General features: G+C 44.9%; 2 protein-coding genes across 6 annotated transcripts in view; one reads left to right on the forward strand and one right to left on the reverse strand.

The window, feature by feature from the left end:
- Nucleotides 1–18,036: 18,036 nt before the first annotated feature.
- On the reverse strand, nucleotides 18,037–26,872 carry LOC143267616 (uncharacterized). 4 transcript variants are annotated; one of them, XR_013042922.1, is made up of 3 exons: nucleotides 24,793–24,918; nucleotides 24,238–24,285; nucleotides 18,037–18,166 (listed from the first exon to the last, which is right to left on the reverse strand). XR_013042922.1 is itself a non-coding variant. In XM_076546347.1 (2 exons), the coding sequence occupies exon 1, from the start codon at nucleotides 26,870–26,872 to the stop codon at nucleotides 26,165–26,167; it is 708 nt and encodes a 235-aa protein (XP_076402462.1). In that variant the 3' UTR covers nucleotides 24,226–24,285; nucleotides 26,082–26,164. The 4 variants fall into 4 exon arrangements, 1 of the variants encoding a protein (XP_076402462.1); XR_013042920.1 differs by lacking the exon at nucleotides 18,037–18,166 and adding an exon at nucleotides 21,919–23,040 and having other exon boundaries at nucleotides 24,793–26,070; XR_013042921.1 differs by lacking the exons at nucleotides 18,037–18,166; nucleotides 24,793–24,918 and adding exons at nucleotides 22,977–23,040; nucleotides 25,688–25,822.
- The window catches only part of Ube2k (ubiquitin conjugating enzyme E2 K), a 58,355-nt gene continuing 57,689 nt past the window's right edge, over nucleotides 26,789–27,454 (forward strand). The window contains exon 1 of one of the 2 annotated variants that reach the window (XM_015993445.3): nucleotides 26,789–26,924. Coding sequence is in view for 1 of the 2 variants with exons in the window: in XM_006974610.4 (XP_006974672.1) it covers nucleotides 26,862–26,924 (63 nt within the window). In the remaining variant the exon portion in view is untranslated. The remainder of the gene's footprint in view (nucleotides 26,925–27,454) is intronic. The other variant, XM_006974610.4, reaches the window with a different exon arrangement.

The following is a 27,454-nucleotide window of genomic DNA, read 5'->3' on the forward strand; positions in this document are numbered from 1 at the left end:
AATACCGCCACACCGAGAGAGCTTAGGGAGGGTAGAGAAGAGATCAGACACTAAAAATATCATGCATAAACTCTGCAGTGAATGAATTAAAAGATGCTCGTGGGAAGAGACAGCTGTGGATTGCCTCTTGAGATTTGAAAATTGCATAAATGATGCGATTAAGCGTAGAGTTTAAGCTCTTTGATTTCTTGCTAACAACTCAATGTATGGAAATTCAGATCAAGTGGTAAAATGTAAGGCTAGCTGGTCTCTCCAGAGAGAATGAATTACTTGGAAGAGGGGAAACTGCTATAGCAAAATTTCCACTATTACCATAGCATCTTGCCTTTTCCCAGAGTTATGATTATTTTGTACTCTGAGAGAGAGAACTCTTTTTGCTCCTGCCATTTTTAAAGGACTCCATTTTAATAAAAAGGTAGGTCTATTACTGTCTGAAACACTGTATTTTAGAGTAAATATTACAAGGGGAATATTTTATAAAAAAGAATATGTCATGAGTTATAGTTATTTGTTACACAAGAGAACAACGGTAAATGCACTTTGGAGTGGCTGGAATATTTTTGAAGTAAGGTCTTCAGTAAACTGACTGCGATGCATTTGAGTAGGCTAGTCCAGGAATACTAGCTATAATAATAGCATTTTCTAGCAGGATATGCAAATGTCAGGAAAACTGATGCTCTGAACAAGACAGATGAGGAACAGAAGGTGCAGTAATGACAGATGACAGGAAAAGCAAAAATTCATCAGCTCCGACTTGGCTTCCTCTTCCATCACAAATGATCGCCCTCTAATCGGAAGGTGTTAGGCCTGCATGGGAAGGAGGGAGATTAAGTCCAGACAGTAAGGAACAGAGAACATCTAGACCTTGGCAAAACTTTACCTATCTGGTTTGCTTAAAGCACTTGAAACGTGGTGGTGTCTTTGATAGGAACAGGAGAGGAACCAAGTGACTAGAAAGGGACAAATGTCCTCATTTTCTGAAACACACACACACACACACAAACCCACAATAAACTCATGACCACATACGTCCTTGGCAAAATTCTGGAAATGATAATTAGATACACAGATTGTGAGATTTTTAGGATGAAAACGGGGTATAAGGCATGAATTCGGTAATCACTAAGTAGATCTAAATTAAGTGCTCTTGACTGGGGATGGAACTCAGCGGTAGAGAGCATGCACTAGACCCTTGATTTGATCCTCAGCATGAAGAGAAAAATAAAAAAATAATACAATAGGGGGCCAGTGAGATGGCTCATCAGGTAAAGGTGCCTCTACCAAGCCTGAGATCTGGGTTCCATTCCGAGGACCCACCTGGTGGAAGCAGAGAATCAGCTGCTGCCAGCCATCCTGTGATTTGCATGTGTAAACTGTAGCATGTCCATGCACACAAACATACAATAAATTTGAAAAATATAACTAGAAAATACAACAAAAGCAATGTGTATAACAAACCTATAGCCAACATTATAGTAATTGCAGAAAAACTCAAAGCGTTTTTGCTGAAATCAGAAACAAGGTAAGTGTTCACACTCTGTACTCTTACATAATATGGTGCTTGAAGTCTTATACAGACCAGCAAGACAGAGAGAAATACAAAGGATACAGATAGGAAAGGAGCAAGTCAAACAATCCCAGCCTACTTTTTTTTTTTTAATGCCAAATGTTGTTTATTGAAGGAGAGAAGAGGTCTTAAATACAGGCTTACAGCACAATGGGAGAACCCCGGAGGGCAGAAGTTTGATACAGATGTTTTACAATCTTGCATCTAAGCTGTTAACGCCCATTATGCAGGATACACAGACAAGGAACTTCCCTTAAGCATTCAGGAGGGTTGAGCCCGGCAGGGAGGATATCAAGGTCAAGGTCAGCAAGAAAGACAACAGTTACCCAAAACGGGGGCCAAGGACCTGCAGGTCCCCTTTTACTAAAAAATGAGCTTCTGACTTAGGTTGCGTGGGACGTCAGCAGGTCACCTTACCCGTCATGGAGACGCCTGCCCAGGCCACACAGGTGCTCTGTCTTAGGTTGGTGAGTACCCCGCAGGCATTACCTGTCTCTGAATACTCATTATCATACAGGCTCAATTGTGTTAGTTAACTGCTATCAAAGATCTCAAAGTGGCACTGGGCTTGTAATCTGTGTGTTCAACCCCAGCCTACTTTTAAGAGACCCTACAGATTCCACCAGAAAACTCTTAGAATTGAAAATATTTTCAGCAAAGAATCAGGATTAAAAAAAAAATCAACACACAAAAATCAGTAACCTTTCCATATCCCAATACAAACATGCTGGGAAAGAAGTCAGGAAAACAATCTCATTCATAGGAGCTTAAATACCTTGGAGGCTGGAGAGATGACCCCATCAGTAATGTGATTGCTGTCCAAGGCAGAGAGAGGACCTATGTTCAGATCCACATCACCCCTGTAAAGCTAGATGCTTTGGTACCCTGCTGTGATCTAAGTGCTGGTGAGGCAGAGGAGAATCCTGGAAGTTGCTGGCCAGCTGGGCTAGCCAGATCAGAGGTACAGAGTAATTGAGGGAGACACCCAATATTGACCTCTGGCCTTCTCGTGCATGTACATACACATACCCCTATATACACACATGCACATAAACACACATACCCCTATATACACACATGCACATACACACAAGAATAAAATGAATAGGGGGCAGATGCAGTAGCTCATACTTTTAATAACAGCACTTGGGAGGCAAAGGCAGGTTGATCTCTGTGAGTTCAGGGTCAGCAGAGTTTACATAGAGAGTTCCAGGACAGCCAGGAACCTGTGAAACCCCGTTACAAACAAAACTAACAAAATTCCAATGTGCGGCCGGGCGGTGGTGGTGCACACCTTTAATCCCAGCACTCGGGAGGCAGAGCTAGGCGGATCTCTGTGAGTTCGAGGCCAGCCTGGTCTACAGAGATCCAAGAAAGGCACAAAGCTACACAGAGAAACCCTGTCTTCAAAAACCAAAACAAACAAAAAAAAAAAGAGTACCAAAATTCCAATGTGACATACATACTGGACATACAGTCTACAGTGGACTGCAGTAGTTCTGGAGAACAAACAGGAAAGAACTTGCAACCTTGCCCGACTGCCTGTGCCAGTATCCACAAACACGGAGGCTGCTGAGACAAAAGACTCCCATCTTCCTCTCTGCCACATAGCACCATGTGGAACCTGCTGGAACCAGGAGGCTCCGAGAACTTTGCCATTCAACTCCGTTCTGCTGTGCCAACAACTCACTCCATAAACTACTGCTGCTCTCAGTGTTGGTCGGAAACTTTTTTTGTAGTGGGCAGTAGTCAGTACAGACTCTTAACTGGTCACAGTGCTGAGAATGTGCCACTTCTGAGTGCTCAGCCCCGAACCGGGGCTCCCTCATCAGACTCAGGGGAGGAGTGCTGTCAGATGCTGTCTTGTAGACACAGTGTGGCCACTGCATTCATAAACCCATAGCAGCTGTGGTTACCTGCACCAGACCTGCCCAAGATGAAGCCCGCTAAGATTGCAGTGTGGATGGGAAGGGGAGCATGGGATTCCATCATCAGCTGAAGAGCCATTGGCCATTGATAGCTGCTGGAGGGATAGTCTCTTTTCTTTCAGGGTGTGTGGCCACTGGTAAGTTGTTACTATTCCAGTAGACAGGCTCACACCCATGTGAATATGGGCAGTACACACTGGACTTTTTAAATTTAAAACAAAATTTTCCATTATTTTAATAACAATATATTTTTTATTTCATTATTTTATTAACAAAATATTTTGATTTTTTTTTCCAGACAGGGTTTCTCTGTGTAGTTTTAGTTCCTGTCCTGGAACTCACTCTGTAGACCAGGCTGGCCTCAAACTCACAGAGATCCACCTGGCTCTGCCTTCCGAGTGCTGGGATTAAAGGCATGTGCCATCACTGCCCAGCAACAAAATATTTTGAAAACAATATATTCTGATAATATTTTCCTCTCCCCCAAATCCTCCCAGATCCTCACCTCCCTCCTCATCCAACTTTATGTGCTATTTCTCTCAAAATTAATAAATAAAAACAAGACCTGAAGTTGGGGAGGACCTGTGGGGGAGAGTTCAGGGGTACTAAATGAGGGGGGTAGATATGATCAAACGCACTGTATGTATGAAATTATCAAAACACTATTATTTTAGAAGTTCCAATTTCAGTCTTCACAGAAATAGAAAATGAAACCCTAAAATTCATATTGAAGCACAAAATACTCCAACTGCCCAAAACAATCCTCAGCCGAACCAACCAAAGACCAAACACACAATGTTGGAGGCACCACCATGTGTGATTCAAAGATGACCAAGCCACACTAACAAGAACGCCACGAGAGGTGTGACTCCATAACCCCAGGGGAAGGTGGTTCTGAGGGGACCATGGTGGGGTAGGGGCATCTACTAAGTCCCAGAAGTCCTGTCTAGCCCAGGAATGCCGTAACCATGACACCCAGGAATAGGAAGGGCTGTCGGGAGAGTGGCTAAGCGGCTAGGCATGGATCTGATAAAGGATGACGTCTAGAGACTACATGAGATCACCGCAGCAGAGAACCCTGAACTTGACTTCATTGAGAACCAGACAGATGAGCAAAGGAGGGGAAGTCTGTTCAGAAGATGTTACGAGGTGTCAGAGATGACAGTGCACAGCCCCTTCTTGCAATGAGAAAGCAGTGTGAAAGGAATGTAAAGGCTTCTTTCAGAGCCTTGAATGAAAACCTCATGTGTGCTCTCAAAATACAACAGAAGCAAAAGCAAGCCCTTCGTTCCAGGTACTCTCGGCTGATCCAGACTTTGCTCCAACAGTGGTGGACAGAGGTGCAGGAAACTAGGGAACAAGAAAAACCCACTACTATAACTCACAGCAAAGAAAGACTGTAAGTTAGAATGGCTCACCAAGCAAAGCCTCACAAAGCTAAAATTTGGACTGGCAAGGTGCTTCAGTAAATAAAGGTGCTTGCTGTCAAGACTGGTGACCTGTGTTCAATTCCTAGAACTCCTATGGTGGGAGAGAAATGACTCCTTCAAGTTGTTCTCCAAACATTGCATTCCTGAGCGTGTGTGCACCAACATATACAAAAAGTAAGAAGTAAATGCAAATATAAAACTGGAGCTGGAGATGTAGCTCAGTGGTAAGGCACTTGCCTAGCATGCCCAAGGCCCTCGGTTCAATCACCTAAATGCCAGGAAAGATCATGCATGCTTTTAATCCCAGCACTTGAGAGGCAGAGACAGGCAGATCTCTTTGAGTTTGAGGCCAGCCTGGTCTACAAAGCAAGTTCCAGGTCAGCCAAAACTACATTGTAAGACCCTGTCTAAAACCAAACAAAACAACAGTAACCACAAAAGAAACATGTGATATAAAAGTCAGGGAGGGACAGTACTGGCGATTAGAGGTTTAAACAGGGGTGGGGTGGGGGCTGGAGAGATGGCTCAGTGGTAAGGAGCACTGACTACTCTTCCAGAGGACCCAGGTTCAGTTCTCACCACCTACATGTCAGCGCACTACTGTCTATAATTCCAGTTCCAGGGGATCTAACACCTGTGGCAAAACACCAATGCACATAAAATAAATTAATGCTGGGTGGTGGCGGCGGCGGCGGCGGCGGCGGCGGGACACGCCTTTAATCCCAGCACTCAGGAAGCAAGGCAGGCAGATCTCTGTGAGTTCGATGCCAGCCTGGTTTACAGAGTGAGTTCCAGGAAATTATTGTGTTTGTGTGTGTACACACACATGTGCATTTGTGTCATGGCATGCATGTGAAGGTCAGAGATCAACTGGTTAAGAGTTGGTTCTCTCTATCCACCATGTGTGTCTCAAGCCTTGAACTTGGGTTGTTGGGTTGTCGGCAGGTGCCTTTACATGTAAGCCATCTCATTACCCCTCCCCCCACTACTTTTGAAAGCTACTTAAAAATATTTTTTTTTTAAAGAGTTTGAATACAGGTACCCTGCATGGGTGGATAATGCTTCCCCTAGTAGACATGGTCAGTAAAGGAAAATCTTAGTGGTAGGAGTAGGATGTCTCCCTGTGAGTTATTGGTTAGAGAGGCCTCAGGGAGTCCCAGCACAGCACAGGCTATTGCCATTGCTCTTGGTTACTGTCATTGGCTTTCCTTCGTTGTGATAAAAACACCATGGCCATAAGCAATTGGGAATGGTTTATTTTGGTTAAACTTCCACATAAGTCTGTCACTGAAAGAGAAGCCACGAAAGAACGCTGCTTACTGGCGCTCCCCAGGGCTTTCTTGGAGCACTCAGAGCAGCCAGCCCGGGGGCGGCACTGCCCACAGTGAGATGGGACCTCCCCCATCAATCATCAGTCAAGAAAATGCACCATAGGCTCGCCATAGGCCCATCCCGTGGGGACATTTTCTGACTTGGAGCTCCCGCTTTCCAAATGACTCTAGCTTGTGTCAGAGAGACGTAAAACTAGACCATACTGTTGCCCGCCCTAAGTAGACGGTAGGACATTATTGCTGTAGACACAGCACACTTCGGGTGAAGGACTTAGAGAAATCAGCTGGAACTGATCCGAAGACTTCTTCCCTGATGGGTTAGTTTCCATCGGGTCTGAAGGTGCTTTCGCATCAAGGGTCTTAGAAGCACAGGACCCCCAGTAATGCTGCAATACCTACCAGCCAGACAAATGGGATTACTGATGCAACAGTAGCATGACTTATGCATGAGGAGGCAGATAACCAGTTTTCTATTGGCTCTTAGCCCTGCTCTACAACAGGGAACTCATGCCTTTTACTACTGTAAACCTGGGGGTGAGTGGATGGGGGAAATGGCTAAGGAGATCATAGGCCCTAGTAGGGAACTTACACATTGTCAAAATGCCTTCTAAATATTGGTTTTTGCCCATCGATTATTGTTGCTTTCAGCCTTGGCGTTACAGAGACTGACAGCTGATCAGTGCTGAGAGCATGTGGTGGCTGAGCGCTCAGCCCTAAATGGACTTGTGTATCAATAACCTCCTCCAAGGCTCAGAGAACATCATAGAGAGGGGCCACAAAGAATTCAAGACCCAAAAGCTGGGGACAAGTGCTGTGAAATGCTATCTTTTGAATATGCCCAGACTGTTGAACTCATGAACTTATTCCCGGTATGGCTTCCTGAACAAGACCTGCAGAAGACCAAACCGAGAAGATCAGTCAACAATCCAGCAGCCAGTACTAAATGGACTCAGTAGGTTACAAAACAAACAACAAACCAACCAACCCCAAATCCCCAAACAAAAACCAGGACATGAAGTGGTAGGGGAGCATGCTGGGAGGGGTCACAGGGAATTGGATGGGAGAGCTGGGAGTGAGTATGGTCAAGATACATCGAACACATGCATGAAGTCATTAAAGAGTAAACTGAAGACATTCTAAAATGAACAAGTAAGAATTTTAGCCCGGTGGTGGAGGCACTCACCTATAATCCCAGCACTCAAGAGGCAGAGGCAGGCAGATCTCTGTGAGTTCTAGGTCAGCCTGGTCTATAGAACGAGATTCAGGACAGGCAGAGTTGTTATACACAGAAACCCTGTCTCACAAAACAGAAACAAAATTTTTAGCCTTGTATGGTGCCATACGCCTTTAATGCCAGCACTCTCAGGAGGCAGTTGCAGGCAGATTTCTGTGAGTTCAAGGTCAGCCTTGTCTGTATAGCAAGTTCCAGGCCATCTGGGACTACATAGTGAGACCCTGTCTCAAAACAAACAAACAAAAACAAACAAACAAACAAACAAAGCAAAGCAAAGCAAAAGCAAAACAAAAACCAAAAACCACCCAAACAAATTAAAACAACAACAAAAAATAACCCAAAGTGACAAATGAGGTTGAGTAAAATTTTAAATCTTCTGTACAGTGAAAGAAACAGTCAAACGAAGAACAGCCCACAGGATGGCAGAAAAAAAAATGTCAGCTAAAAATCTGACAGATTAACATCTAAATTTAAATGTCAAGATTTGAAAGTCTACCAAGAAATGAGACAATCTATTCAATAAACAGGTAAATCCAGTGAACAGGTGATCCTCAAAATATGAAAAACAATTGTTTATTCTCATGTAGTAGAGGCACAAGGATCACTGAAAATCCAGGCCAGGCTGCTCTGCACAGCAAACATCAGGCCAGCCAGGGCCACCTAGCAAGTGTCAGGCCAGCCAGGGTTACAAAGCAAAGTCATGCCTTTATAAGTATTTTAAAAGTTCAACATCCTTAGCCATCAAGGAAATATAAATTAAAACAATACTGAAATTCCATCTCACCCAATCAAGGTGGCTGTCATTAAGAAAATAAGCTGAGGGTTGGGGATTTAGCTCAGTGGTAGAGTGCTTGCCTAGCAAGTGCAAGGCCCTGGGTTTGATCCTTAGCTCAAAAAAAAAAAAAAAAAAAAAAAGAAAGAAAGAAAGAAAGAAAGAAAGAAAGAGAATAAGCTGGGAGGTGGTGCACATACCTTTAATCCCAGCATTTGGGAGGCAGAGGCCAGCAGGGTCTACAGAGTGAGCTCTGGGACAGCCAAGGCCACACAAAGAAACCCTCTCTCAAAAACGCAAAATGTATTAGTATGTGTGCTTAAAAACAATAATACCTGCTTCACAGATACCCAAATGATGAGAACTGGATTTACTTGCATTTCAAGTGAAGTAAAATAAGAACTTTTTAAATATATGTTCAAAATTATCACTCTTTATTTATATTATAAGCATTTTCTTATTACTGTGTGAAGGGTAACCAGCACTGACACCAAGTATGGTCCTGCATACAAAATGCTTAAGAGGATCAGGGGAAAGCAGCTCAAGTGCCAGAGTTGCTTGGTGGTTGTGTTAAGGTTTCAATGTGAGATGTCTCCATAGGTTCATGTATATGCACACTTGGTCCCATCTAGCAGCGTTATTTCAGGGGGTGTGTAACCTTTAGGTGGTGGTGCCTTGTTGGATGAGGTGGGTTACAAGTGGGGAGACTTGAGGATTATGGTCCCTCAGAAACTGTTTCCTGATCTGCCAGCATGCAGTAATTTATACAAGCTCCAAATATGGTAGAGAGTTACCAGTACCGAATCTTCCCTGCCGTAAAGGTCTGTATCCCCTGAATCTATAGGTTGTTTCCATCGGGTATGACGTCATGTCACCGAGATTGGAAACAGATACACTTAGCAGGCGTGAGTCCCTGGGTCCCAGGGAACACAGGCACATACCAGAGCAAAGCACAACCAGAGATGAAACGGCATACTGTGTTTATTTCCAAACAATGCATCCTCCAACAACGGAATCCTGAAGACTGCCTTCGGCCAGCCCACACATACTCACATAGGGAGGGCATATTCCTGGGATCCCACACATACTCACATAGGGAGGGCATATTCCTGGGATCCCACACATACTCACAAAGAGAGGGCATATTCCTGGGATACTGGGTGTCGTTCAAGAAGGGAAGAAGGCAGATGTGTATCTGAGTATGCTCAGTTCAAGGTCATGGAGAAGGAGTTCAAAAGGTTAAGATGATGAGCCTGAATGTGTCAGGGTTTGTTCAGTTTACATCATAAGGTGGAGCCTGATTGATTTTAAGCTTCAGGCACAAGTAGAGTCCATGAAAAACAAACAAACAAACCAAAAACAAACAAACAAAACCACAGCTCTCATCTAAATGGAATAAGAGAGCTTATTCTGGAGCCAAATATGAATGACCATGGCCCAGGAACATAGATTTGGATCTCCCCAAACAGCATGGTACACCATGAAAGCAGTTTCATGAAGTTTTTATAACAAAGAAAGTAACACATCAAGGCATTTAAAAAATACATTGGTGGAAACATCAGAAAGCTATAGGTCTATGTTTAGCCCCTTGGTGGAGATAGGGTTCTGTCAGGTAGATGCATTCCAAAGGTTTTTATCTGCTTATCTCGGGATGTAAGGTCTGACAGTGGTGGGCAAGGAATGGCTCCTTAGGGGTGCTAAAGATAGCCCAAGGTAAGTTTTAATTAGGTTCCAGGCAGTGAGGTTTCAGTCAGTCAATAAGACTTTGCAGACACAGCTTCTTTTCATAAATTCTCCTTCACAGTAGACAGATTTTCTGAATCTACACCATCCCCCAACTGGCAGAGATGAATTGGTCTCTGTGGATGTTTTATTTTATATGCCTACTCAGGTCAGTATGCCCTAAGTGATTATGTCTTGTCCGTTTAATTTCTACATCAAGATGCTTTAGAGCTAGTTCCTTTCTGAAAGGACCTTCCGTAGGCCATTTCAAAGGCAGCCGCATGCTTGAGTTTCCCTTTGGGGCAGCTTTGAGTGTATTTTATGGTGGCAGTGTGGGGGCATTGGGACAGTCGCACTGTGTAAACTTGGTTGGCTTGTAACTGTCTATGTAGACTGGTCTGGCCTCAAACTCCTAAAAGATCCTCCTGCCTCTGCCTCCCTCTACCTCCCTCTACCTCCCTCTACCTCCCTCTACCTCCCTCTGCCTCCCTCTGCCTCTCTCTACCCTCCATGCTGGGATTAAAGGTGTGCACTACCACACCCGGTTTAGTTTTGTTTTTTAGGTAGGGTCTGGAACTGACTATCTACTTTAGGCTTTGAGACAGCAAACCTCGCTGGGCGGTGGTGGCGCACGCCTTTAGTCCCAGCACTCGGGAGGCAGAGCCAGGCAGATCTCTGTGAGTTCAAGGACAGCCTGGATACCAAGTGAGTTCCAGGAAAAGGTGCAAAGCTACACAGAGAAACCCTGTCTCGAAAAACCAAGAAAAAAAAAAGAAAAGAGACAGCAAACCTCTTACCTCAGCCTCTCAAGTGCTGGGATTACAAGCAGAAGTCACCATGCCCTACTGCAGACCAGCAGTTCTGTCCTGTTGTGGTCACTTTAGGACAAAATCCTATCCTACTATACAAAAAAAAAAAAACATATACAATTTTTTAGTTGTTTTCACCAAAAGTAGTCAGGTGTAGTGGCACATGCACTTTTTTTTTTTTTTAAACCAGCATTGCTTGACTTTATTTGTGGAGCTGGATTTGAACCCTGGGCCTTGTGAGTGCCTGGCAAAGACTCCGTCACTGAACTAACTACATGCCCTGTGGCACACACTTTTAGTCTCAGCATTTGGGGGGGCAGAGGCAGGCAGATCTCTGTGCATTTCGGATAGCCTGGTCTACATATCATGTTCCAGACCAGCCAGAGACCCTGTCTCAAAACAACTGAAAATATTGTCATAACCTCCTTTTCATTTCTCTTCATTACTCATTGATTTCTGTCTTGTTTTAGTTCTTAGAGTTTGAAACATTTTTTTCCCTTCAGGACAATGATTATTGCGTCTGAGCCATGACGCTTCAGTCAAAGGAGATCCTCACACTCCAGACCAACAGAGGGAGAAGGTGAGCTGTTTTCACAAGTTTTGCATCTACAGAGATAGAGGGAGGCTCGACACAGAAGCACACCACCCGCAGCCTCTCTTAACTTCACACAGATAGAGGCTGAATGAAGTACTTCTTTGGGAGAATCTAGAACCGGTGTGTTTAGTACATCCAAACACATTGTGATACTGATAGAACAGAAGATAGGCACTGGCTAGGCAGTTCTGGGTAAAAGACCCCCAACGAAAGTGACTAGTTTCTATCTCAGCTAAAAGCAGAAATGTCCATACATAGCCTTGTCCTCGCCAGACACCAGAGACGCTAGAGCGCCTAAGCCAAAAATGTCTCTGGTTTCACCACGGCCAGAGGCTAGAGATGCCAGTAATGGGGTTTGGTTTTGCTTTATCTTCTTTCCCCGAGAGAACGTTCTTCACTGAAAACCACAACGAGGACATGACCAAAACCACGAGGAATGGAAACTGGGCTGCTCATCCCGCCTCCCCTCCCCCATCGGCCAAGGCTTTATTAACTCCAAGGCTTTATTAACTCCGGCTCTACAGGATTTCCGCCTCCCTTCTCTCCCTTAAGCCCATATAATAAACTCTTTTTTTCTAAATCTCCCCTTCGTGGTCTGTGAATTTCATTCTTTGAATTCAGGAGGCAAATATCTGGAATCCCCTGGCTTAGGTGGCCATTGAGTTTCTGGGATGCCGACCCCTCAAGGTAAGTACAACGGAGTCAAAAAAGGCTCTCACAGGTACCCCAATACTCCCTGTTCAACACCCCAAAGACACAAGACTTGCAAGCAGGCTCCTTTTATTCCAACCTTAATTACTAACTTTCAGTCCAGGAATTACACTTTACATAATGAAATTGTGCTAGCTCTCTCACTGTTAAAATACTTGACCAAAGCAACTTAGGAAATTGTTATTTTGGCCCAGAAAAGGCAGGGCAGCGGGGATGTGAGGCAACTGGTCACATTACATCTGCAGTCAGGAAGCAGAGAAAGACAAATGCTATCCTATGCTCACCTTCTCCTTTTTTTTTTTCCTCCTCCTCGACAGGGTTTCTCTGTGTAGTCCTGGCTGTCCTTGAACTCACTCTATAGACCAGGCTGGCCTGAACTCAGAGATCCCCCTGCCTCTGCCTCCTGAGTGCTGGGATTAAAGGCATGTGCCACCACTGCCAGGCTTGATTCTTTTGTAATTTTGGTTTTTTGAGTGCTGGGACTAAAGGCTTGCGCCATCACTGACCACTCACTTCCTCCTTCTTATTCAGTCTTGGATTCCTGTCCACAAAATGGTTACACCCACACTCAGGGTGGACGATGCCTCTTCAGTTAAACCTCTCTGGAAATACCCTCATAGAAACATCCCGTGGTGACTCTAAATCCAGTCGAGTTGGCAATGAAGATTAGGTATCAAAAATTTATTTATTTGAGACAGAGTCTTTCTATGTAGACCAGGCTGGCCTTCAACTCACATAGATCCTCCTGTCCTTGTCTTCTGAGTGTTGAGATTAAAGGTGTACTGTTGTACAGTATTATTTTCAGATGTGTTACATTTGTTTATGTTATGGAACATTTGTGTAATGATGCAAAGATGTGTTGCATTTTTGTTTTGTTTTGTTTTTTTTTTTGAGACAGGGTTTCTCTGTGTAGCTTTGTGTCTTTCTTGAATTTCGCTCTGTAGACCAGGCTGGCCTTGAACTCACAAAGATCAGCCTGCCTCTGCCTCCCAAGTGCTGGGATTAAAGGCATATTGCATTCTTTTATGTTGCTTTTCTTTAACTCTGTGAAGCTGTGTTACTGTGCCTGTCTAACAAAGAGCTGAATGGCCAACAGTTGAGCAGGAGAGAGAACTAGGCAGGGCTGGCAGGCAGGGAGAAAAATATAAAGAGAAAAAGCAAGGATGGAGAAAGAGCAAGAAAAGGAGAGGAGGACGTAAGGGGCCAGCCACCTAGCCACCCAGCCACCCAGTCAGCCACAGAGTGAGAAGGAAAGAAAGGGATATAGAACAGAGAAAGCTAAAAGCCCAGAGGCAAAAAGTAGATGGGACAACTTAAGAAAAGCTAGCTAGAAACAAGCCAAGCTAAGGCTTGGCATTTCTAACAAAGAATAAGCCTCCTTGTGTGATTTATTTGGGAGCTGGGTGGTGGGCCCCCAAAAGAGCTGAGTAAAGAGTAAAAACAACCAACAGTGTACACTACCACAGACAGGTTTATATAGGTCTCTAACGATTTATTATTTTTAATATATTTATGTGTGTGTGCCTGTGTGTATGTGCACCACATGCATGTAGAAGCCTGTAGAGTTCAATAGAAGATTCAGATGCTTTGGCACTGGAGTTATGGATGTGAGCCACCATGTGAATGTTAGGAACCTAACCTGGAGCCTCTGCAATAGTAAGTGCCCTCAACCATGGACCCATTGCTCTAGTCCCTAAAAATATTAATTTTTAAATTGTGTGTATATGTGTGGGTGAATACTAGTGCCCTTGGAGGCCAGAGGGGTCAGAAGCCCTGGAGCTGGAGGCAGGTGTAACCCAATATGAGTGCAAGGACTGCAAGGACTCAAGGACAGGAAGGACTCAGGGACAGGAAGGACTCATAACTTGCTGAGTCATCTTTCCAGCCTCATACAGGTTTCAACATGGCTATGAAAGGGTTAAAGAGGTTATAGGGTTCCAAAAAGTCTGACTAAAGGCAAGGGCAGAGATGATACAGATGCAAAGCGTCATTGCAGGTGGTGAGATATTTGTGTAGTTAAGTCATTCCCTTCTGTTGGGACATGCCCACCACTATCAGGAAGCAGCAGCAGTTTGGGTGACCTCCAGAAAACCTTGGCGTGCAGTCCTTCAAGAAAACAGTGGGGGTCGGGGGTGGGGCAGCCCGATAGCTAAGTCTATGTTAACAGTAGTGGGTAAGGGTTACTCTCTCTTGGAGAAAGGGTGGGAGGAAGAGGAGGAGGATCATGATACCCTCACCTGAAATTTGTCACCTTGTCCTCCTGCCCCACGTATACCTATCCTGACTGCCTGCATGGGGTCCTGGGTGTGTGTGACAGAGAATAATAGGAGTGTGACTTTTGGTGACGCAGCTGCTCCGTAGCCACCTACACTCCTGTGAGTAACCCCAATAAACTCATGGGTTCACCCAAAAAGTCTTGGATGGAATTCTATTTAGTCTGTCAGTATCGTATCTGGGGTGAATAGACAGACATACCTCTTCTCAGGAAATGCCACACAGTACTTTTATTATTATTATTATTATTATTTTTGGTTTATCAAGAGAGGGTTTCTCTGTGTAGCTTTAGCTATCCTGGAACTCACAAAGATCCACCCGCCTCTGTCTCCAGGGTCCTGGGACTAAAGGCGTGTGCCACCACTGCCCAGCTCACACAATAAATCTTAACGTAAAAATCCAGTTACAGAGCTGTCTAGACTTCTGCAGGAATTCTAGTTTGAGTGGGCAGAGTCAAGCAGGGGGGCCACACAGAAGGCTCAGGGACAGTCAGGTGTTTGTCACCTGATACCTAGACCTGCGTCAGGGGCTCATGACGGCTGGCCTTTTCCTGATCTCCAGGCAACCTTTATTTATTAAAGCACAAATAAAGTATCACCACATTTCAGCACAAATAGAGCATCACCACACACCCCAATAAAGCTTATCTGAGGATCAGAGGAAAAAGCCAGCCACTATATTAAAGGGAAGTCAGGTTATGGTGGCACACACCTTTAATCCTAGCATTTTGGGAGGCAGAGACTCATCCAGATCTCTGTGAGTTCAAGGCCACACTGGGAACAGAGCTAGGCATGGTGGCACGTCTTTAATCCCAGCACTAACCATAGAGGTCTGGAGGTCTATACAGACAGACAGGAAGTGATGTAGCTGGATGGAGAGAGGAAATAAGATGGTAGAACAGAAAGGCATATAGGCATGGGTATACAGAAGTAGCTCTCTATGGAGGCTGAGGAGTTGGTAAGATTGGCTGTGGATTATCCTATTTCTCTGATCTCTTTGTTTTTCACCCCACTATCTGGCTCTGGGCTTTTTATTTTATTTTTTTATCAATAAGACTGTTTAGCAATTCATCTTACAATACCCTAATGTGAGATATGCTCCTTTAGCTAATCCATGAGTTTTTTGTTTTTGGTGTGTTCAGACCATGATATCAAAACAGTATCAGAAAACCCTCATGCCAGGGCTGGAGAGATGGCTCAGTGACTAAGAACACTGGCTGTTCTTCCAGAAGACCTGGTTCAATTCCCAGCACTCACATGGCAGCTCACAACTGTCTGTAATTCCAGTTCCAGGGGATCTGATACCTTCACACCAATGCATATAAAATAAAGTTAAGTAATCAAAAAGAAAGAAAGAAAGAACACTGCATGATGAAGTGTTCCTGATTTGAAAAGTTTGTTAAGTATTAATAGTCTGTGTAAATAAGTTACCAGTCTGTGCCTCATGGTTTATATTGGACAGATGGTGGTTATTTATTTATGTAGAGTCATTAGGCCTTATCATTTGAACTTAAAACGAAGAGTACTGCTGTTTTATAAAATGGAGTCACACAGGGCAATGCAGAGCCTAAAAGCTACTGTTCACTACAGTACTGAGTAACTCAGAGGAGGGCATAGCTTCATCTCAAGGTAGCTAAGGAGAGGAACTGACCGAGATTATCTACAAGCATTAAAGATGACAAAGGCTAGCACCACCAGGAAGCCTTGGTACCCACATGCTTGAATACTGTAACATCAGTGGTGTGGGGACTTGCTCCACCCTACCCTGGGGATTCTTGAGAGGGATAAGAAAATATCAGGTAGGAAGATAAGCCTAGCTGACGAGAAGAAAGAAACACAGGATGGCTTCGGGAGGACCTGGGTCAATACCCAACGGCCCAGAACTTTATTCAAAAGTGCTTTTTATAACAATGCTAAGGGGCGAGGCAAAAGACCTCCCCCTTGTTAGATACAGCCAAGTGCAGACCCTCCAAACACCTGGTAACCATGCCCATCATCCCCATGCAACCTTGCTGGCTAAAGAAGCTCAGATTCTCTCTCTGACCTTGAGTAATTTGGGCCTCCACACAGTGAAATGATTAAAGAGCTATTGGGAAAGCGACTGGACAGGAAGTGTGGGCTTTGGAAGGAAATGGCATCATTAACCGTCAGCTGCACCTTCTGTTAGAGCTTCCCATTAGCTGTACTGAAACGGAACACAGATTTTAAGGGAGCCCCACTCGCTGATGCAGACACTATGCTGTAGATCGTACTTCCAGCACTGTAGAGCACAGAGCAGACTACGTGAGGATGGAGAGTTAATTGTGAGAGCCAACAACATGAGCAATTTAGTAACAATGATTTCAGAAGTATTTGTGTTCTAAATGAATGGTAAGTAATTGTCATAATTAAAGTACTGAGTAAGTGCTGACTAGTGGTGAACTTTAACAGTAAGTTCTAATACTGGCCAGTTCCTGGCCTTTGAGGTGAGCCTAGTAGCTTCTCAGTGATTCCACGCTCTAAAATAAAGCACTCTGCTTTGGAAACGGGAAAGGAATTAACCAACTCAGCAATGGCAATTGGGATGCTCAGCAGAGGGCCTACTGGAAAGGCAACTGGTGAGCCCAGTGAGAATGAGAAGGCCCCATTGGTTACATCTCACTTGTACTGCACATTCCTTACAACAGGGAAATTCTGAGACCTCTTCATTATTATTATTAGTATCAGTATTGTTATTTTGAGACATGGTCTGGCCTGGAACTAGATATGTAGACCAGAGTGGCCTGACTCACCAAGATCCACCTGCTTCTGCCTCTTTTTATTTATTTATTTATTTATTTAATTTTATTTTACAATACCATTCAGTTCTACATATCAGCCATGGGTTCCCCTATTCTCCCCCCTCCCACACTCTCCCCTTACTCCCAGTCCACCCCCCATTCCCACCTCCTCCAGGGCAAATCCCCGCCCCCCAGGACTGCAATCAACCTGGTAGACTCAGTCCAGGCAGGTCCAGTCCCTTCCTCCCAGACTGAGCCAAGTGTCCCTGCATAAGCTCCAGGTTTCAAACAGCCAACTCATGCAATGAGCACAGGACTTGGTCCCACTGCCTAGTTGCCTCCCAAACAGATCAAGCCAATCAACTGTCTCACCTATTCAGAGGGCCTGATCCAGCTGGGGGCCCCTCAGGCTTTGGTTCATAGTTCATGTGTTTCCATTCATTTGGCTATTTTTTTCAATAATTGAGTAGAACCGAAATTTATTATAAGCCACAGTCGTCCTAGAGACCTCCATACTATATATATAGCTTCTATGGTTCTATGGGCTGTGGTCTGATTGTTCTTTATTTTGTATCTAGAATCCACTTATACCATGACTGTCTTTCTGGGTTTGGGTTACCTCACTCAGGATGATTTTTTTCTAGTTCCATCCATTTGCCTGCAAATTTCATGCTTTCATTGTTTTTCTCTGCTGAGTAGTACTCCATTGTGTATATGTACCACATTTTTTCCATCCATTCTTCCGTTGATGGGCATCTAGGTTGTTTCCAGGTTCTGGCTATTACAAATAGTGCTGCCATAGCTGAGCATGTATCTTTATGGTATGAATCCTGCTTCTGCCTCTTGAGTGCTGGGATTAAAGGTGGGCACCATCATGCTTTATTATTAAGTAGTTTTATGGGTATAGATGTTTTGCCTGATGAATGTCTGTGTACCACGTATGTGCCTGGTGCTCAGGGCTTCAGATCCTCTGCCACTGGAGTCATAGGCTGTTGTGAGCCACCACGTGGGTGCTGGGTACTGAACTTGATTCTTCTGCAAGAACAAGTGCTTTTAACTGCTCAACCATACATATATCCATCCCTCAAGCATTACATAATATACTCAAATGTCTTAATATAATATTCTCCAATATGCTCAGAACTCTTTTATGTTATTTGAAAATATTACATGGGGATCCTTCTAACACCATGTTAGAAACTAAAATTGACAAAGTGTTTGCAAAAGGACAAATGAGTGATGAAAGAAGGTAGAAAGCTATTTTTTTGCTTTAATTCAATTATAGTACCTACCTGTCATGGGTATGTAAATTCAATTTACTGTGTACTGAAGTTGCAATAATCAGTTTTGTATTAAGAAAGAATCTAACTTGTGTTATTTCTTTGAGGCAGTAACTTCAAAAGTTGGGCTTTCTTTTTAATCCCATTGACTATTACTAATGCAAAAGAAATTAGGCACACCTGGTCTCTGTACATTTGTCAATGACTTGTTCAGAAAGTGACCATTAAAATCTGATCTGGGGAGAGGGCTTTTATAACTCCCAAATTTTCCCTTTCTCCTTCTGTTTACACTATATGAGGCTGGGTGTGATGGCATGGGCCTTAAATCTCAGCATTCAGGCAGAGGCAGTGGATCTCCGTGAATCCGAGGCCCACTGCCCATCTGATCTACATAGTGAGTTCCAGTCATTCAGAGCTACATAGAGACCCTGTCTCAAAAGAACACTCTATTATAGTGTTAATAAGTAAGTTATAGAGGTTCGAGAGATGGCTCAGTGGTTAAGGCATTATCTTCTGGAGGACCTGGGTTCAATTTCCAGTACCCACATGTGTAGCTAGAGTTTTCCTGCCCTAAGGTGCTTGTTTAAAAAACAAACAAACAAACAAACCAAAACGACAATTACCAGTTTCAAATACTTTACATTGGATTGTATTTTTTTATATTGTATACAAATTATATATATATATATTGATATTGATATTGTTAGAAAATGCCATACATATATTTCTAATCTTGTTCAAGATATTGTACTTGTACCGTTCATTTAACAATGTAACGCAATTTGCTGATTCTTGAATATTATTATTACCAACTATTAGGATAAAAAGAAATGAAAGTTAGTAGTTAGACATTATAACAGAACTTGTAGTCATATTAGGTATGTTTTCAAGATTGAGCAGATATATTTTAGATAGACAGGTCATCTTCAAACCCTTCAGAGATCTACAGAATATAGCATTTAAAATGTTTTAATAGGGCTGAAGAGATAGCTCAGCAGTTAAGAACGCTGGCTGCTCTCCCAGAGGTCCTGAGTTCAATTCCCAGCAATCACATGGTGGCTCACAGCCATCTGTAATGAGATCTGGCATGGAGGCAGAACACTGTATACATAATACACAATAAATAAATCTTAAAAAAATAAATAAAATGTTTTAATAACTTAAAATTTTTTCTTTTTGTTATGACTATGAGACATGTCGGCTCCTGGCAGTACCAATCTACTTCAGAGAAAATATGGGTATTAAAGAAACTACATATGGAGTTAACTTTCATTGTCGCAAAAGTTAGCCACTGGACAACAGGCTGGCCTCGAACTCACAGAGATCTGCCTGCCTCTGTCTCCGGAGCGTGCGCCACTGGCAGTTTGTTACTATTGGTCAACGGGTCACACAGACCTTGCAGGTGCTGGCACATTTCTTTGCAACATATCAAACATTCACTTTTTTCTTTAAAATTAAATTCATAAGAAACACCTGGAGGGGGACGGGGGTGGGGGACAGGGGTGGGGGTGGGGCCCGAGGGAGGGAGGGACGGGGGAATGGGGGGGGACATGGGACATCACGACGACTACGACGGAGAAGACGGACGGGACACGACATTCTGCTTTCATTTCTAAAGTGCTGAAATTACAGCTGTGTACTACCACCATCTCTAAAATTTTTAAAAACCAGAATTTTCAGTTAAAAGTTGAATTTTATTGTTGAAAAAAATCTCATTTGTAGCTGTCTGCCTCAGAATGACAGGCCTATCTTGTTCTTCTTCTTCTTCTTCTTCTTCTTCTTCTTCTTTTTTTTTTTTTTGTGATGTTGGTGATCAAACTCGGGAATTGTGCATTCCAGAAAAGTGCTGTACCATGAAGCTGTATGGCAGTCTTGTTTCTTTTAGATTAAATACCTACTAAATAATGCATCTGCATGAACAGAGCAGGCGTCAGTCAGTATTTTCAGTAAAAACTGTGTCCCATGAATAAAGTGGCTTCTAGTTCACGACTCAGTGGCACAAACACTTCACCACAGATTTTGTTAAAGTACCACTTTGCCATTTAATCACAGAGAATATTAAGAAAACAACCTCAGCTGGGCAGTAGTGGTGACTACCTTTAATCCCAGCACTCAGGAGGCAGAGACAAGTGGATCTCTGTGAGTTCGAGGCCAGCGTGGTCTACAGATTGAGTTCCAGGACTGGCTGTCTTAAAAACACCAAAAACACAACAAATCAGAGAGAGAGAGAGAGAGAGAGAGAGAGAGAGAACAATCTCTAGGTTAGTATGCAGTCCCATGTCTAAAATCCTTGTATTTGGGAAGCTGATGCAGGAGGATCACAAGCTGGAGGTGAGCTTGCACTACACATTGAGACCCTGCCCCAAATAAGCAAAAACACACACTAATACAACAGGATACACGGTGAGCACTCACTTACTCTTCTATTCATTTGTGTGTGTTATGTGTGTACGGTGTGCATGTGTGGAAGTCAGAGACAAACAGGAAGAGTCAGCTCTTCCCTCACATGCGTTCTGCAGACAGAACTCAATTGTCACGCTCAGCACTCACGGGTAGGCCCTCACCTACTTTTCTTTCCCCAAATACTTAAGTTTGTTTCTCAAGGATGGCTACTGTTGTTCAGTCGCTTACATATTTTTTCTAGTACTACCTAAAGATTCATAAACACTACTTATGCAAATGTAATCTTCCCTGCCATATACATGGTCCCAATTAGTGGATCCAATCATTGAGTAGCAGTTAGATCATGGGGCTCTGACCTAACAATCCATTGACAAGGATGGATTCCTGATTTCATGGCATTATTGAGGAGTTGATACATTTTTAAGGTGGTCCTAGAGGAAGTAGTTTACTGAAGACAGATCTAGGCGCTGGGGGAGACGGTTCAGTGGCTAGTTGCTTCTTGTTGTAGAAATATTAAATATGAGTCTTTTTTCTACAAATACCATAAAACTTGTGTTTACACCAAGGAGTTCAAGTGTTTTTAATCCCCCTCCCACCTGGTAAGACTTTCACGTGAATGTTTTAATCCCTCCTCCGTTCACACAAAGGTCAAGGCTGGCAGTATTCCAGGAGTCTGATGGCCCAGAGCGGTGACCTCTTTCCCTCCTTCATTTCCTGTGCACCAATTCCTCTCATGCCAATGAAATGGAGCCTGTGAGGTGGGACCCAACCAGCCAATGAGGAGAAGGCAGGTCACTGCCTGAGTTAGACTAAAAACCAACGCACTGCCTGTCTGCGTTCATGCTTCTGCTGAGCACACCTTATTGGTCAAGAGGAAAGTGCGCCCTGTCCAGACATTTCAGGTGGAATGCTGGGCTCCTTTTTTTCAACCCTGAATTTCTAACACTGCCAACCTGATGACCCAAGCTCAATCCCTGGACCTATATGGTAGAGCTGACTCCCCAAAGTGTCTCAATGACCTCTACATATATGCCACCACACACACACACACACACACACACACACACACACACAAGTTCTTTCTTTTGTAATATTTTTCTTTTTAGGGTTAGTGTAGCCTTGGCTGTCCTGGAACTCTGTAGACCAGTGTTGACGGAAGTTTCCGTCCTGCCTGGTCCCACAGCCGTTCAGTCCCAAACAAACACTGAGGCTTATATTCATTACAAACCGTTTGGCCTGTGGCTCGGGCTTATCATTAACTAGCTAGCTCTTATGACTTAATTCAATCCATTTCTATTAATCCATGTTTTGTCATGTGGCTTCCTGGCATTACCTGCATTCCATTACATCTTGCTCCCCACCCCTTCCTCAGTGCTCAGCGTCTCCTCTGACTCTGCCTTCTTCTCCTTGTCTCTGTTTGGATTCCTCGCCTGGTTCTCTTCTGCCTTGCCATAGGCCACAGCAGCTTCTTTATTAACCAATGGTAGCAACACATATTCACAGTGTACAGACAGATCATCCCAAAGCCCTTCCCCTTTTCTGTCTAATCAAAAGGAAGGTTTTCATTTTAATATAGTAAAATTACATGTGACAGAACAGTTATCAAGCACGAATTATAGTTATAATAGCTAGTCTATTTGTATTTCGCAAAGTTAAAGAAAATATTCTATCTATCCTACTTTTGTGAGTCTAAAGTTTTACATCTAATTTACCTTTTATCATAACTAAGTAAAACTATAATTATAACTATCTAGTCTTCAACCCCATTAAAGACCTGAGAAGGAAAATAATACTACCTGAGTAAACAGGAAGTGCAAGCGAGCAACTTCCTAAAAACTGCAGGAAATGGAAGAGACAGCTGGCTGCTTAGACAGTCACCCAAGGTTTCTCTGAAACACTGGGACAGCCACTTCCGGCTGCAGGCCTAGAGTATCTGACAGAGCATTTTCAGAAGCAGGAATTCTGAAAGACCGTCTTACCCTGTCTTGGCAAGATTCTGCAGTAGCTTTTCCTTGTGTCTTGCTCGTCTGAAAAGGATAGTGTGCATACTGTCAGCAGTTGAGGCAAGGGCAGTTCTTTGCCCAGTAGGTCAGTTTTTGCCAAGAAGAAGACAAACTTGCAAACGGAAATGTCTTAGACGCCCAACGGAAATGTCTTAGATGCCCAACATTCTCTCGGGATCTGATGGTGCTGCCAGGAGCAATCGTGTCTCACGTCTTCAGAATTCTAAGTTATTAGAACGTTTAAGTGCCACATTCTCTAGGTCTATGAGTGTTTGAAGATTACCTATCCATCTGACATATATTTCTGCATATCTACAAAACCTGACTAACACGACTAGAAATATGACGAGCATGGGTGACTATTAATCTGTAACTCTTATCAACCTAAATAACCTAAAGACTAAGGCTTCACATTATAAGAATAAACAGTCTGTTATACTGTAATATACTGTTATACTGTTATACTGTAACAGATGTACAGTATAAACCAATGACCTCCAATTTGTGACAACTTATTAAATATCTTAATCAGAGGTAGAAATGTATAGTGAGTGAAATATGACAATATCCTTAATATGTACAAAATATCTGAAACAGAGGTAGAACATACACAGTATGACAAATATAATTTTACATTTGTATCAATATACAAATTGTCTTACACAGAAATAGAAAAATAATTTTATATTTGTATCAATATACAAGAATACAAACCAAGGCAAATTATCTAAAGCTGATAGTTATTGATTTAGTTTACAAGTAGATACAATAATCTACCTTATTTCTCCTGTCCTATCTGACCAGCCAGGCTGGCCCTGTGTCTCTGCCTCCTGAGTATCTGGGATTAAAGGCGTACACCACCACCACCACCACCACCACCTGGATTCTTGTGTAATAAATAAAAAAGGTTCTTAAGTGAAGGTCTTGATATTACTGGGATCACCCTTTGGGGTTTTCTAGTCTCATTAATAAAAGAACTTAAGGATGGACTCAAAAGGAAACAAGGATTAAAAAAAGGGTGGGGGCCGGTCTTTAATCGCAGCCCTCAGGAGGCAGAGGCAGGCGGATCTTTTCTGAGGCCAGCCTGGTCTACCACTGAGCTCCAGGCCAGCCAAAGTGCAACCCTTTCTCAAGAACAAACTAAAACAAGAGGAAAATGAAAACCTCAAGCCAGGTGAGTTCTAAATTTCAGCAGCTAGCTGGAGGAGATAAGGAAAGGAAACCGCTGAAGGAGACAGGGAAGTCAGACACGTGGAAAATAAGCAGCCATGTAGTGGGAAGCTTTATGGAAAGAGTAAGGAAGCCTAAAATGTGGGGGGGCGGGGAGCCCAAGTGCTAAGGAAAAGCACACTTAGCAAACAGACAGAACGAAGGTAAAACCTAACTTTTCGGAGCAATTCCGAAGAGTGGGCAGACTTACCTCCTCACAAAGCTCAGTTCCTGGGCTACTTCACTAGGGGCGGAGACTCTGGGAAGGAAAAGTACAGCATCTCATTAAAGAACTAATCAAGCTGTCCTTCATCTCCTTAGTATGCTGACAGTGGTCCCTGAGCCGCAGCCACTGAACTAGCCCAGCTGGAATGTCGGGTCTCCACCCAGACCAGAGACTCCAGTCCCTTGACCATCCTCCTCTAGGCTGAACTCTAACTCCTGGGCCCTGGCTTCCCAAGTCGTTGGGGTTACGGGAATAAGCTGCCATGCCCAGTTGAGAATTATGGATTTACAGATAAGTTACAAAGGTAGTAGAGACTTCTGTCTGTTCTTTACCCACCTTCTGTTAGTGCGAACATTGTATATTACTAAGGTGCTTTGCCAAAACTAACATTAACACTGCTATGCTACTACTCATGAAATTACTCAGCTATCACTAGTCACATCTCTTTGGTTCTCCAGAATGTTAATAGAATGAATTCCAAAAATGCGATTGCAGTTAAATGATTACTTGCATCAAAAAAAAAAAAAAAAAATCACAAACCTGAGCCTGGTGTGGTGGTGTCTGTCTGTAGTCGTTAGGGAGACTGAGTCAGAAAAGTTTCAATCTGTGGTCAGCCTGGGTTGTATAACGAGAGCCTGCCTAAACATAAACACACACCACAACCTGGCTGGCTGCAGGCCATCCCTAGCGCACACTTGGCATGCACAGGCCCGGGTTCAAGCTTCGGCACAGAAAAAGCATTACCAAGTCCCTATCTTTCAAAGAAATTATCAGACCTTTATAACTTGTTCCCCGGTGGATTATTGTTAAGTTTCTTGAGGTTAGACAGAGTGTGATTGAAACTGTTTTAAGTTGTATGTATGGGCAAAAATACCTACAGCATTTCTCCAGTTCTATCATGGCAAAAATTCTTTGTCGTGTTTAGTTGTAATAGTTGACCCCTCCTTATAACCACTAGGGGGCTCTGCTACCAGAGTTTCTATAATTTATGTCTACTCAGGGATGTTTCAGAATTTTGGACTCGAGCAACCTCCTTATTTCACAGATGAGGGAATCGTAGCTGACAACAGAGTTGGCTTGGGACAGAACGGGGAGTACAAATATCCTCTCGGACTCCTGTAGCACTGTTAGACTGGTCTCGACCTCCTGATCCTTCTGCTGACTCCCGAGTCCTGGGATTACAAGTGTGTACCACCACACTCAGCTCGTGTAAGTCTCACAATATTCCACTGATTAATTAGGTGAAGAAATACACGAAACATACTCCTAAAATAACACTTTATTTCTAAACGTTATTTTCAACATACCTCTCAGCACCCGAACTATTTTATTTGCTGTCAACTCTAAGAGCCACTTTCAAATCGCCTTTCCACATTATTGTTCGCTTAAAACTTATCTTACTAGTTTATCTTCCTCTCCATTCAATTATACTCACTGTTTAAGTGATATCTGCCAAACACCTTTGCAGGTCTAAAGCTCCTTCGTCCTCCAACTTCACTATAACATACACAGATTTCCATAGGCTTAATTCAGCCGACCTCACAGTGTGGTCGCTGAAAAACAGGCAGTCAGGGAACCTTGCTAAGAAACACAGATTCTTAGGCCCATCCACACTCTAGGGAAAGGGCCTAGCTAGCAATCTAACAAGCTCTCCAGGGATGCTGAAGCACATTCAAGTTTGAAAAACATGTTAGCGCTACAGCTCAGCAGTCATTATTAGCTAAACAGGTCCACGATTGATTAACTTCTGGCCTCGAAACCAACCCCGGGTGATACCTGTACCGAGTACAACCCGTGGGATCCAACCATGCATTGCACAACCTCAATACCTGGGATGACCGAATAATAGCTGCGTTATCATGGTTCCAAGAACAAAAGCTACGGCAGTGGATTTCCCGGGGTTGGGGGTGGTTTACCAACGGACGCTGGGCAGGACCGAGTTCCTGCAGAGTTGCTTTGTTTTTTTTTTTTGACCCAGGGAGGGCACCTCCAGCCCGTGGGCTCCGGGCCGGGCAGAGTTCGAGCCGGGGCTCAGGCCGCGTGGGGCCGGGTGGAGGCTCCCACCTCGGGGGGAGGGGGCGGGCGAGCCTCGGCACCGGAGCCTTCCCGGTCCCCCAGGGGCGGACGAGTCGGTAGGGGCTCCGGAGACCCGCCGGGCCCAGACCGACCCCCGCGCGGACCCGGCGGCGCGGAGGCCGCACCCTCCCCGGCCCCAGACGCCGGCAGGGCGGAGCCACGCGTCCGAAGCCCCGGCGGCGACGCGCGGCGCGGCGCGGGCCCGCCGCTCAGACGTATGGGGGCTACCCCTGGAGCGGCTGCGCCGCCCGCCCGGGTCAGCGTGGTGCGCATGCGCGGACCCGGCGCCATTTTGGTGGCCGGGCGCGGAGGTGATTCTACACGGAGGGGGAGCGCGGCGGCCGGGGCGGCAGGGGCAGCAGCGCTCGTGTGCTCGGGTCGGAATCACTGAGGGAGGAGGCGGCGGCGGAAGAGGTGGCGGCGGCGGCGGAGGCGGCGGCGGCGGCGGAGGCGGCGGCGGCGGCGGAGGCGGCGGCGGTGGTGGTCGTAGCGGTGGCGGAGGAGGCGGGTACGAATCAGCTGCGGGCAGAGCCATGGCCAACATCGCGGTGCAGCGGATCAAGCGGGAGTTCAAGGAGGTGCTGAAGAGCGAGGAGGTCAGAAATGATCTACCGGACACCCCCTCGCCCCACCCCACCCCACCCCACCCCCAAGTCGGCCCGGGGCGGGCGGGCGGGGAAGGGGGGCCCCTTCCTCCCGCGACCCCGAGGCCTCGCTGCGGCCGCCGGGGAAGCGGCGGTCTCCCCTCCTCCTGCTCCTGCGCCTGCCGCCTTTCCCTTCCCCTCCCCGGGCCCTGGGCTTAGACGGTCTCGCGGCCCGGCCGGCCTGGGGAGGATCGGGGTTTTGGGGGGCAGATGTCGAGGCGCTGGCCGGGGGGGGACACGTGAGCTCCGGAGGGGAGCCCCCGGGGCGGCGGCAACATCTGGATGTGTGGCTCTGGGGTGGGGACCGAGCCAGGCCGAGGAAAGAAACCCGGGAAGTGGGTTGGGGGAAGGGGAAAGAGAGTAACTAGATCCCCGGCAGCCGCGCACCTCCCAGGCCCCCACTTTTTAAGGGGTACTCCGGGTGTTTATATTGCCTGCCAGGCCTGGGCTGGCTTTTCTTTGAGGAAGGAGCCCAGAGAGTC

This window comes from Peromyscus maniculatus, chromosome 10 (genome assembly GCF_049852395.1).
Source record: "Peromyscus maniculatus bairdii isolate BWxNUB_F1_BW_parent chromosome 10, HU_Pman_BW_mat_3.1, whole genome shotgun sequence".
Classification (NCBI taxonomy): Eukaryota; Metazoa; Chordata; class Mammalia; order Rodentia; family Cricetidae; genus Peromyscus; species Peromyscus maniculatus.